The sequence below is a fragment of the Strigops habroptila genome, chromosome 23 (assembly GCF_004027225.2).
Source record: "Strigops habroptila isolate Jane chromosome 23, bStrHab1.2.pri, whole genome shotgun sequence".
In the NCBI taxonomy this organism is placed as follows: domain Eukaryota; kingdom Metazoa; phylum Chordata; class Aves; order Psittaciformes; family Psittacidae; genus Strigops; species Strigops habroptila.
The window spans coordinates 1,352,075-1,364,454 of NC_044299.2; the positions used below are offsets into that span (position 1 = coordinate 1,352,075).

Genomic DNA, 12,380 nt, shown 5'->3' on the forward strand with positions numbered 1-12,380 from the left:
TCTACACCTGAGAAGACACAGAGAGGGTTTGGGGTGCTTTTAACCCCTTCCTGCCCAAGGACGTGACACTGTGATGTGGCAGCCTCTCTCCTGCCCAGCAAGAAGGTGCCCACATCAGGACCAGCAGCAGGGGGATGATGGAGGCAGCCTTCAGGAGCGTATGGGCAGTGCCATGGGGAGGCCACGATGACTTCTGTGTGTGGCACCCAGGGCTGAAGGGACTCACCCCTCCCCAGCCCAGGCTGGCGCTGCTGGAACCTGATCTGGGCACAGGAATGGTTCATTCTTCCAAGGTCCTTTTGTTCCTTCTTTCTTTCTCCTCCCTTGTTCCTCTTACAGAATCTCCTCTCTGGGCCTGCTGAGCTCTCAGTGTCCCATCCATCCCCTGCCCAAGCCACACTGCACCCAGCACCCCAAGCAGGGACCTGTCCTTATGGGACAACCCATGGGACACAGGGAAAGACACAGGGAATGCTCTTGGGGTGAGGAGCCACATGATGCCCTGGGGCAGTATGAGATGGGCAGAAGCAAATCGAGATGGACACCTCATTGTGGGGGGCCTGACCCTGCCTCTGTCACCCCAAAGTGACTGCCCCATCCCTGGCAGTGTTCAAGGCCAGGTTGGACACAGGGGCTTGGAGCAACCTGCTCTAGTGGAAGGTGCCCCTGCCCGGGGCAGGGGTTGGAGCTGGAGGAGCTTTAAGGTCCCTTCAACCCAAACCATTCCATGATTCCATGAGAACAGGACTCGATTTGAGCTGGAGAAGAGGAGCCCATTGGGGTGCAGCTGCAGGGTGGGCTCAGGGGGTCACTGGGCTGGGCTGCCCCTGCTTTAGGGATCACAGAGAGATCAACCTACATTGACGCAGATCCTCAGGTCAGCAGGATGCTGGGAAGGGCTCAAGGCACCACGAAGATGTGGCTGTTCCCAAAATTCCCACGGAAAGAAGAGCAGGGAAGGTTCACATTAGCACACGTCAATTGTATATAGTGCAAATCAGAGCCCCAGCACCAGAGGGGGTCCCGCTCTGGTTAGTGGTTAGGATGAGCCAGAGGTGCAATCCTGGGCACTGCAGACACTCCAGCCCTTGCTCTTCCCAGGCTGCAGGGCCTGGGCGCATCGTCCACAGCTCTCCAACCCCTTCTTGTGCAGAACAAGCCCGTGCCCCGTGTCACTGTCCACCTTGTGCCCTGCCAGAGGAAGGGCAGCCAGGAAACCTTCACGAGAAGACACAGAGCCTGTCCCTCCCGAGCAAAACAGGGCTGCTTCTCAAAGGCATCACTGCCTGGCCATAAAGGAGCTCTGGGTGCAGTCCCAAAGGTGGCTCCGACCACCCGCAGCACGGCCACAACATCCATCCCAACACCCACCCCCTTCCCCAAGGGTGAGGAAGATCCCAGGAGAAGGCCAGAGCGGTGGAGGCATCTCACACACAACCCCAAGGAGGGTTTCAGGTCCCAAAGGCTGGGGACTGTTTGCAGGCACGGTCCAGGCCCGCAAGGCCATGCCGTGCAGAGGGAGTCTGTGGTTCTCCAGCGGTCCCGAGCAGGAGGACGTCTTCCAGGTGGCTGCAGGAGCATCCTTAATGGGACTCCTGCAGCCAAAGGTCCAGGCCATCGGGGGCCGGGACTCGGGGAGCGAGGAGGACGTGGCGAACGGGAAGCCAGGAGTGAAGAGTGAGCACTTGGGCTCAGGAGAGTCCAGCCACGTCCTGGAAGCAGGGGAGCAGAGAACGTCACCGCTCATCACTGGTTCATGGGCTCTTCCTCCTCCATTGGCTCGTCTTGTGGCCTGAAATGGAGAAATAAGACACAGGAGATGAGGAGGAGACCTGTGTGACACAACAGCATCAAGGGGCCAGCTTCTGGAGGTATCCAACAAGCCTTGCCAGTGCTTCCTGCTCCACTGAGACCCACATAGAGGATGAGAAAAAGGTGGTGGCCTCCTGAAGGGAGGTGACATTCCCCCACACCTCCATCCTCCAAGGAAGGGAAGAGGATTTGGTCTCATTTTCACCTTGTTTGGGAAGAGCCCAGCACTGAATCTCCCAGAAGCCAACCCAGGTCCTGCCCATGTGGCTGCAGGACCTCAACCACCCACTGATGCTGAACATTGGGGTCCTATCTGCTGGGGGCTGCAGGGTCAGAGCTCTTGGTGGGGAGGTCAGTTATAACGTCTATGTCCCACAGCCTGCTTAAAGCCAGCACTGTCCTGACCTCCCAGGAGCTCATGTGGCTGTAGGACATGGTCCTTCTCTGCTGCCACCCCTATGAGAGCACAGCTTGGACCCAGGGGCACCCACATCTCCCAGGGTCAGGTTAAGAGCATCACCTCTTCTCCACCATCACGGCCACCGAGAGGGAGGCCAAGGCTGTGACTGTCTCCACCTCTTCTGCCTCGTGATGTTGTGCCTCCAGGAAGGAGCAGCCCAGCTTGGAGGCAAAGCGCTGCAGAGCCACCCAGTATTTACCTGCAGGACAAGCAAAATCAGGGTAAGGGTGGCCCAGCCCTCTGAGCTTCACCCTCTCATGATGATGGAGGGCTCCACTGGGGTCTTTTATGCCACATGTCCCCTTGGAGAGGGGAGGAAATGCCAACTCCTGCCCCTTCCACAGAGCCCCAGCGCTGGGACACTCACTCTGGACCTGGAGCACCGTTTCCAAGGAGCGCACAGCGTTGGGGTTGGGTTTCTGCCTCATGCTTTCTTCTGGGAGAGGGTCCAGCTGCCCAATGAAGACACGAGGGGGTCAAGAGGAGGGAGCTGTGCCCAGCTCCGGGCTCACAGCACCAGAACAGCCCCCCAGCCCTCACCTCGTTGCCCAGCAAGGCTGACACACAGGCCTCGGATGCATCGCAGATGGCTGTAAGGTCATGGCCACCTTCTAGGGCGAGGACGATGGCTCCACCAGCCAGGCTCATCAGCTGCTTTGTCATGTAGCCAAAACCTGGAGGAGAAGCCCAAGAAGGAGGTTTTCAGCCCCAAAATGCTGCTGCCCTGAGCCTTGATGCTGATACAACCCCACAGCTCTTCCCCAGCTCCCTCTGGAGAGCTGCCACCCCTCTGCTGTGGCCCCAGCCCGGGTGGGCAGTGGGAGCACCCTGCCCTGAGGCTGTGGTGCTGCTTCCACCTCCTTACATTTAGCAGAGACTTTGTAGCCACCCAGGGGGGGTGGGTGGCCATCGGCTGCGTCGAAGCCAGCAGAGACCAGCACCACATCGGGTGAGAACTCGTGTGCAATCGGCATCACCACTGTCCTGTGGGTAAAGACAAGTACGAGGGGTGAAGTGCTGGCTCAGCCTGATAGGGAGTGCGAGAGGAGGTGAGCAGAGACACAAGGAACTACCTGAAAGCAGCCAGATACTCAGGGTCACCCATGGGGGGGTCGAGCCCCCCAGTCCAGGCCACGTTGACATTAAATCCCTCACCAGGGCCAGCACCAACCTGGGAGAAAGCAAGGACAGCAGTGAAGCTCTGGATGAGGCCTTCAAGGATGCTGAGGCAGCCAAGTGGGTGAGCCAGGCAGGATGAGGCATCAATGGGAAAGGCACTGACACAGAACTACCCTCTGCTCTGACCCACCAGTGCCCTGTCCTCCTGGTTGTCACCTTGGCCACCAGCTCTGCCATCCCCAGTGCTTTGTACCTCATCAGCAGCCCCGCTACCAGGGAAGAAGTTGCCATCATCGTGACGATGCAAAGAGATGTAGAGAACATCAGGGTCTCTGTAGAAGATCTGCTGAGTCCCATTGCCGTGGTGAACATCCTGGAGGGAGAAAAAGATTGGCAGAAGCTCTCCTTTTAAGCCTTAAGGGTGGCCCAATGGCTTAGGAGAGCTAAAAGCAACTGGATCTCTGGCTGGGACCCCCAGCATCTGCTCCTGCTTCCCCATCCTATGGGGTGGTTCCCAGCCATGCTCCTGCAGGAGGAGGTTTTGCTGCTCTCTGGTCCAGCTCTAAACCAGAGCTGGGAGGAGATGCAGACACCCACTCCCAGGGATGTCCTGAGGAGGAGCAGGGACACGCAGGGGGACAGAGGGGACTCACCCAGTCCACAATGAGGATCTTGCTGAGCTTCCCTTTCTGCTGCAGCTGCCTTGCAGCAATGGCCACCGAGTTGAAGAAGCAGAATCCCCTGGGAAGAGGGAGTCGGAGCTGGTTAATGCTTCCTGAGCATCCTTCCCTCCTGGCTTCCCAAAGGGTGGAATCACCCTCCCCTCTCCCCCTGGCCAGGAGACGGATGGGGCTCAGTCTGGAGCGACTTTGAGCCAAGGAGCTGGTTTTTGGGGCTTCCCACGTGCCAGCCTTAAGGCCTGCAGCTTGGGAAGGGGCCCTTACATGGCAGTGGAAGGATCCGCGTGATGTCCTGGTGGCCTCACCACAGCAAAGCCATTCTGGGGACAAAACAAAGGCAAGGTGATCAGAGCTGCTGCCCCCAGTGTCACACACCCCCTCTATGTGGCTGGTCCCTCCAGGGATGGAGCCCACAGGGCTATGAGCACCCCGTGAGACCCCACAGCCCCGCTCTTGCCCAGCCAGGGGGTGATGGCACAGCTCTGGGACCTCCACATGAAGCCAACCTACCTTCAGCTCCCTGGTGGCTACCTTGAAGGCCAGCTCGGTGACACTGCCTGCAGCCCAGCGGGCAGCGTTGGAGGAATGCAGCTCGTTCCAGATGGTGTCACTGTCCACCTAGAAGCAAGAGCATCAGTGAGATGGGAGGGAGGATTGCTCAGTACAGGACCATGGGCTCTGCCAGCTGCCCTGCTTGGGGCCAGGGGTTGAAGCTCTGTATAAGCTGAAGGGCATGGTGGAGCTGGACCACCTCACACGCAATGGGGCAAGCTCCATTGGCAGCTCCAGGCTGGCAGCTCCTCTGCCTGCTGTCAGCCCCAGCTCAGCTCCACACAGAGCATCTCCCCCTGCACCCGGGGGCTGGAAGAAGTGACTGAGAAAACGCTCTTTACCTTCTTTATCTTATTGTATTGTTTAAGCAAACATGTTGGTTTGATCAGCATCACGTCAAGGGCTGAGCCAGAGCCGGAAAACCCAACGTCTCTTCTGATCAACGCCATGTGTGCAACTCAAAGGCTCCCCAATGCCCACGGAGAGGGGCAGCTCCAGCCCCCCCCTGCCTTCGGGGCACACAGGGGAGCAGGGAGGGGGAGGCAGAGCAGGGAAAGTAGATGCAAACGGGGCTGAGAAGAGCTGGTGCCCAGCAGCGGGGGCAAGGAGAGGAGGAGAACCAGAAGAGGCAGCAGGAAGGCATGGAGTGAGACCCTTCCTGAAAGAGAGAGAAGGACAGAGACAGAGAGAGGAAGAGAGGAGAACGCAGTGAATGGAGAGAAACCAGGACGGCAAGCTGTGAAAGGAGAGGCCACAGAGGTGTCTGGAGAGAAGTGGGGAGCTGCTGTCCCCAGAACACTGCTCCCCTTCCTCAATGGAGACCATGGCTTGTGGCTTCCCCCAGCCATTCCCTCCAGCTCAATCCCTTCTGACACCCCAGGCTCTTAGAAATGGCTGTGAGGGGCTTTTAGTTGCTGTGTCCTCCAGAGTAAGGAGGCATCAAGAATCCCCTTGCAGGGGGGGGATGCTCAGGACCATCCCAAGGACCTAAGCTCTGATACAATGACCACAGATGGAGCGTTCCCACCTGAGGCTGCCCAAACCTCAGCAGCCCAATGGCTTTGGGAGCTCCCTCTCCGCTCAAACCCTCACAGGGGACAGAATAACCCCATCCAAACCCAGCCAAAGCAGAGATGGAGCACTTACCCCCACCCCTCCACAGGGCAGCATGACAAACATCCGCTGTGACAGGATCCCTGCAGAGAGAGGGGACAGGGAGGACTTAGAGCTGGGAATGGGAATGCTGCGGGACAGCGAGGTTTGACCTGGCTGCTCAGCAGGATGAGAAGCAGCCTCCAGGGAAGCTGCCTGGTGCAATTCCAGGGCTGAGGGTGCCCTGGGAGCCGGGCAGGGACAGGCAGAGGGTGAGGGCACTGCTGTGGTGTGGATGGGCACTCACCTGCCAGCTTCCCGTTGTCCAGTTTGAGGCGGTTGAGGGGGTTGGTGCCATAGAGGAAGACGTGGCGCTCGGTGTGGACACACTGCAGCTCCTCCAGCGTGGCCTTGCGTCCCCGCAGGCACTGTGGCACACAGGGGCTGTGACCAAGCTGCTCCAAGTGGGAGATCCAGGCTCTCCCACCCGAGCACAGCACCCTCCGAGGGTGGAGGTGTCCCAGTGGGACAGCCCAGCTACACCAGGGCAAGGCTTCCAACAGAGTGGAACCCACAGTGATGTTCCCAGAGTTGCCAAAACACCCTGTTTCCATAGGGATCACCCCTCTCCCTACACCCATCTTCCAGCAGAGCACGCTGCTGCTGCCAAACGAAGTCTTCATCAGGGACTGTAGCAACAGGACAAGGGGTGATGGGTTTAAACTGAAACAGGGGAAGTTCAGGTTGGAGATAAGGAAGTTCTTCCCTGTGAGGGTGCTGAGGCGCTGGCACAGGGTGCCCAGAGAAGCTGTGGCTGCCCCATCCCTGGCAGTGTTCAAGGCCAGGTTGGACACAGGGGCTTGGAGCAACCTGCTCTAGTGGAAGGTGTCCCTACCCGTGGCAGGGGGTTGGAACTGGAGGACCTTTGGGCTGAAGGTCCCTTCCAATCCAAACCATTCTATGATTCTATGGTCACACCAACATGCTCCAACTTATCACTGCAAGCAAAGGGCGAGCCCAAGCCCTCTGGATAATGGTAGTGAACAGGCTGAGAAGATGTGGGAGCAAAAGGGACGGAGGTGGGAGCAGGATACTCCATCACACCAATAGGATGAGAGCTCACACCAGCATCCCCATCCCGGACGGGGTCCAGCTCCCACCCTGCTGCTGGCACTCACCTCGCACTGGCTGCGCAGGCCCCTCTCCTGCAGACGGGACCAGATGCTCTGGATCCTGCCCGCATGCTCCGGGTGGTTGCTGTTGTCACCACAGGAACACTGGTGTTTGAGCATCACCGAGTCATAAACCAGCCCTGCAAGGCACAAGGAGAGCTGCTGTCCCAGTTCTGGGCTGGACACCCCAGGCCTTGATGGTGCTGATCCAAATTCAGCTCCTTTTAGGGGCTGAACATCACCCTCAACACCCAAAACTATTTGGTTTGACTAAAATCTCCCTCAAACCATGGGAGCCTCTGTCCCAATGTGCTTGAAGCAAATCCTGCCTTGGATGTGTAAGAGAGCTGAACCTTGCCAGGATCACTGGACCAGGACAGCAGCCAAGGGGCCAGATGGGCAAGTCCTGCTTGGAAAAGCCACCTTAGATAAGGAGAAGGGGACCCTCGTGGCTTGTCTGCTCTTTCTGCAGCCAGCCAGAGCACTCCCAAGCATTTATGAGTGTGGGAGTGAGCAGGATTGATGCTAAGCTGCCCCTGAGCATCCTCACCTCCCTTCCAGCTCATCCCCAGCCCCTGCTGCTGCTCCGGTGGTGACAGCCCCACACAGGGGCTGGTTGTACCTGTTGTGAAGTGAGGCTTGGCTGGCTGCTCCTGCACGGGCAGGGACAGTGTCTTGGAGGCCGTGTCCTGGGCAGGAAGGGAGATGGTGGCGGTGGCAGGAGATGACTGGGCCCTGGAGAGGGGCCTGTGCCCCGCATGGATGGTGGGGACCATGGGGGTGTCAGGCAAGGGCTGGCGCTTGAGGAGCTGCTGCTGCACACGCTGGTAGGAATCCCACAGATATGCCTGGTGGAGGGAGGTGTTGGTGAGCATCCAGAGCAAGGCACAACCAGAGAGCAGCATCACCCAGCACTGGGAAGGGAGGACTACACTGTGCACCCTCCCTAGGTCTGGATACAGCAGCCCCCTCCATGCTGGGGGGGCTTGGAGAGGGTTTGCAGGAGCTGGGACATGTCCTGCAGCATCTGGAGCTGCTGGGGCGAGTTCAGAAGAGGCCACGAGGATGAGCAGGGGGTGGAGCAACTCCCATACAAAGACAGGCTGAGAACATTGGGGCTGTTCAGCCTGGAGAAGAGAAGCTGAGTGGAGACCTCAGAGCAGCTTCCAGGGCCTGAAGGAGGCTACAAGGATGCTGCAGAGGGACCTTCATCAGGGACTGGAGCGATAGGACAAGGGGTGATGGGTTCAAACTGAAACAGGGGAAGTTCAGGTTGGATAGAAGGCAGAAGTTGTTCCCTGTGAGGGTGCTGAGGCGCTGGCACAGGGTGCCCAGAGAAGCTGTGGCTGCCCCATCCCTGGCAGTGTTCAAGGCCAGGTTGGACACAGGGGCTTGGAGCAACCTGCTCTACTGGAAGGTGTCCCTGCCCGTGGCAAGGGTTGGAACTGGATGAGCTTTAAGGTCCCTTCAACCCAAACCAGTCTGTGATCTGCTGCTCTCTGCCGGAGAGCAGCCCTGCTGCAAGGCACAGCAATGTGGGGATGATGCTCAGCCTTGCTGACACCAGGGGTGGCTGCAGCTCTCATACTTGTCCTAGCCCTGAGCTCAGGGAAGGTGTTGATGTGGGGCCTGTGGCCTGACCCACACAGCAGCCCTTTATGGAGGCAGCTCTCAGGGTCAGATCTGAGTCCTCCCAAATGCTATCAGCTTTACTGGGTTTATGCAAAGCCTCTAATGGGAGGCACCAAGGGATGGAGCAAAGAATTGCTCCAGATGGCAGGGCAGGGATCTCCGCAAGCTGCCTGATCAGGACTAATGCTCAAAGCATCTAAGCACAACTGGAGAGGAGACAAGGCTAGGAACTCCACCTCTTACAGCCCATTCCTGAACCTGTTATGATGGCTTCAAGCCCTCCTGAGTGCTCCACGGAGCTTGGGGCAGCCAGGGAAGGCACTGTCCCTTTTGCCCATGGGTGCTTGTGCCCAGCAGGGAAAGGGCTCCTTCACGTTGGCAGCCTGGAGCTCTCTCAGCCCTGCCAGCCCTTGGGTACCTGCTGTAGGACAAGCTCCTCTTGAGGCTGCATCATCTTCTGTGTCCTCTCAGGCTCCTTCAGGCTGCTCCCCGGCCGTGGGGGCTCCACACGTGTCCTTGCTGGGTCACTGCTCTCAGCCTCTGGCAGTGTCCCCTCGGCCTCCATGTCCTCCGAGGAGGGGATCTGCCGCAGCCGGGGCTTCTCGCTGGATTTAGCCATGCGCTGCAGCACAGGGTCACAGGGAGCTCAGGGAGGTGGCAGGGGACAGCCCAGGCCAAGAAGGTCATAGGGGGTGGCAGGGCCCCTCAGGGGAGGAGCACAGTGAATGTGGGAGCCAAGGAAGCTGAGCAGGTACCCTCAGCTTGCTGCCATGCGGCTGCGCAAGGCAGCATCTCACATGCAAGGTGCTTTTCAGAGCAGCCCTAAAGAGAAGGACTTTAGGGTGCTGGGTGAGGAGAAGCTCCCCATGACCCGGCTTCAGCCCAGAAACCCCTCTGTGTGCTGGGCTGCACGCCCAGGGTGTGAGCAGCAGGTCATGGAGGGGATTCTCCCCCTCTGCTCTGCTCTGGTGAGACCCCACTTGCAGCACTGTGTGTCCTCAGCATAAGGACATGGAGCTGGTGGAGCAAGTCCAGAGGAGGCCACGAGGATGAGCAGTTGCTGGAGCAACTCCCATACAAAGACAGGCTGAGAACATTGGGGCTGTTCAGCCTGGAGAAGAGAAGCTGTGTGGAGACCTCAGAGCAGCTTCAGTGTCTGAAGGGGGTACAAGGGTGCTGGAGAGGGACCTTCATCAGGGGCTGGAGCGATAGGACAAGGGGTGATGGGTTCAAACTGAAACAGGGGAGGTTCAGGTTGGAGATAAGGAAGAAGTTCTTCCCTGTGAAGGTGCTGAGGCACTGGCACAGGGTGCCCAGAGAAGCTGTGGCTGCCCCATCCCTGGCAGTGTTCAAGGCCAGGTTGGACACAGGGGCTTGGAGCAACCTGCTCTAGTGGAAGGTGTCCCTGCCCGTGGCAGGGGGTTGGAACTGGATGAGCTTTAAGGTCCCTTCAACCCAAACCATTCTATGATTCTATGCTTGGCTAGGACTTGGCCCTGGACATCTCCTACTTACTGCCCAGCAGGTAGTGATGGTGTCCTGCCCCCTTCTAGCATCTCTCCCATTGCCTCCTACAAGCCCAGGCTGGGCCTCCAGGACTCACCTTGCCCAGATGCGTCTGCTGCTTGAGCCTCTCCAGGAACTGGGTGTGATGCTGCTGGTACACCAGTTGCTGCTGGATGGCCTTGGGGTTCTGGGGCAGGGGCTCCGAGCGGGTCCTGCCCAGTGGTTTATGGTGGCCTGGGAGCGACAGGCGCTCTGCAGAGATGAGCGAGGGGGTGAAGGAGAAGGGGACTGTCCCCAGGCCTGGCACTGGAGGGGAGAGGAAGGAGAAGTGAGGGGTGGCATCATCCACTGGGCACTCTGCAGAGCTGTCTTCACACCACAGCAAGCAGCAGCGCAGTCTGTCCCCATGCAGACTATCTCCAAACAGCCCTAAAGGTGGCAGTGACCCAGCCCTGGAGCCCAGTGTCTGGGAGGCAAGGACAGATGGGCTGTGCCTTTATGGTTCACCTCCTTCTGTCCCCGTTTCTTTGGCATCAGGGGTCTGGGGACAGGATCTGGCTGATCTCAATCAGCCTCACCCTGAATGGGAGAAACTTCCTTCACTGCAGGTATCACAGGGCAGGGAGAGACAGAGCAAGGAACCAGCACAAAGAAGCCAGTTTTCTTCCTGCTACAGTCAGAGTGAGGGCACAGCCAAGAGGTCAGAGCTGCCCTGCTCAACGCAGAGTCTCTAGTGAAATCTGCTGGCACAAGAGCATAGGAAGAGGTGGGAAAGACCCCCTTGGAGGGGATGAACAGCTCCACACCAACTCAGGCAGGGCAAGGGGAAGCTGGAGGGAAGAGCCAAAGCTGTAGCTCTCTGCGTTGTTAAGGCCATGGTGTGTGCAGGACTCTGGTTTCATCCATGGCAAGGACACGTTTGCTGGTTAGGCAGAACCAGGCCAGCATCTTCCATTCCCTCAGCCCCATCTCATGGCACAGTAACGGAAAGATCAAGGCCACTGGGCTTTCCCAGCACCCAAACCCCCTGCCTGCCCTAAGGGAAGGTGCTCACTGGGCCCTGCCAGCACTGACGCAGCCTCAGTGCCTGTCACTTACCTGCCACCAGCGGAGTGTGGGTGACCGAGGGCTCGAGGATGATGACGGGCTGGAGCCGAGGGGACAAAGGGCTCCCAGCCTCGTGCTGCTCCAAACCAGCTGGTATGAACACGGGCGAGTGTGTGCCCGCCAGGACAGGTCCATTCAACACGGGCACCCGGTGGGCCAGGCTGGAGAGGGGACGGCGATCTGCCTCTCCCTGCACAGAGGAGGAGGATGGGGTTAGCATCCCGCAGGACACGGTGTGAGGAGGGGACAGCACATCCTCACCATGCCCAAGGAAAGGTGCTTGGGAATACTCAGAGCCAGCACACCCCAGGAACCCCAGGCCCAAAGGAATGGGCTTCTCCTGCCCCACAAGGACCCTCTGCCCAGTTCTGGGGCCACCTACAAGCTGGCTACCTACCCTGGCACTAGTGGTAGCCGGCAATCCCAGCGTGATGGCCGGAAGGGAGGCTGCACTCTGCAGGGCAAACTGGGCCAGTGAGCTCTCCTGCATCATCAGGCGCTGGGCCAGGGGTGTCTGCACCAAACACAAGTCATTAGTCTCCTGCTCTGGCAGTGCCAGAGCTCAGGGTGGAACAAGCAGCTCAAGCATGGGCAGCAGAAGAAGGGGGCTGAGCCCCATCTGCATGGGGGAATGCCTGGGGCCAGGGCACAGGGGACCCAGGGGGACAGCACATACACTAGGAGACAAGATATGCATCCTGTGGAGGAGGGAAGTGGGTCGGGAGCAGCGCTAGGCTGGGCAGAGGATCCCACCATGCACAGAGAGCAGAGCTAAGGGTAGTTCCTGGGCAGAGGGGTTCAGGGCTGGGGTCCCTGTTGGGGGATGCTACCTAAGCCTAGGATGGGAGCAGGAGATCAGGGCATCCAACCCTGGAGCCAGGAATCATAGAATCAACCAGGTTGGAAAAGACATTTAAGACCATCAAGTCCAACCGTTCCCAGCACTGCCAAGGCCACCACTAACCCATGGCACTGAGGCCTCGGCTACACGGGGTGTGAACACTTGCAGGGACGGTGACTCCAGCCCTGCCCTGGGCACCCTGTTCCAATGCCTGAACACCCTTTGGGGAAGGAATTGTTCCTCAGCTCCATCTAAACCTCCCCTGGGGCAGCTTGAGGCCGTTTCCTCTTGTCCCATCCCTTGTTCCTTGGGAGCAGAGACCAGCCCCCTCCTGGCTCCATCCTCCTGTCAGGCAGTTGTAGAGAGTGATAATGTCCCCCTGAGCCTTCTCTTCTCCAGACTAAACC

General features: G+C 58.9%; 1 protein-coding gene across 10 annotated transcripts in view; it reads right to left on the reverse strand.

The window, feature by feature from the left end:
* Positions 1-961: 961 nt before the first annotated feature.
* Positions 962-12,380, reverse strand: part of HDAC7 (histone deacetylase 7) — an 80,601-nt gene continuing 69,182 nt past the window's right edge. For 8 of the 10 annotated variants that reach the window (XM_030510480.1, XM_030510481.1, XM_030510474.1 and 5 more), the window contains 18 exons: positions 11,530-11,646; positions 11,124-11,322; positions 10,123-10,331; positions 8,938-9,141; positions 7,510-7,735; positions 6,894-7,027; positions 6,023-6,143; positions 5,770-5,819; positions 4,582-4,689; positions 4,336-4,391; positions 4,045-4,132; positions 3,645-3,764; positions 3,346-3,443; positions 3,138-3,256; positions 2,813-2,946; positions 2,640-2,724; positions 2,333-2,471; positions 962-1,792 (listed from right to left, as the gene is read on the reverse strand). In XM_030510480.1, coding sequence (XP_030366340.1) covers positions 1,747-1,792; positions 2,333-2,471; positions 2,640-2,724; positions 2,813-2,946; positions 3,138-3,256; positions 3,346-3,443; positions 3,645-3,764; positions 4,045-4,132; positions 4,336-4,391; positions 4,582-4,689; positions 5,770-5,819; positions 6,023-6,143; positions 6,894-7,027; positions 7,510-7,735; positions 8,938-9,141; positions 10,123-10,331; positions 11,124-11,322; positions 11,530-11,646 — 2,253 coding nt within the window. In that variant the 3' untranslated portion in view covers positions 962-1,746. The remainder of the gene's footprint in view (positions 1,793-2,332; positions 2,472-2,639; positions 2,725-2,812; positions 2,947-3,137; positions 3,257-3,345; positions 3,444-3,644; positions 3,765-4,044; positions 4,133-4,335; positions 4,392-4,581; positions 4,690-5,769; positions 5,820-6,022; positions 6,144-6,893; positions 7,028-7,509; positions 7,736-8,937; positions 9,142-10,122; positions 10,332-11,123; positions 11,323-11,529; positions 11,647-12,380) is intronic. The other 2 variants (XM_030510475.1, XM_030510476.1) reach the window with 2 other exon arrangements.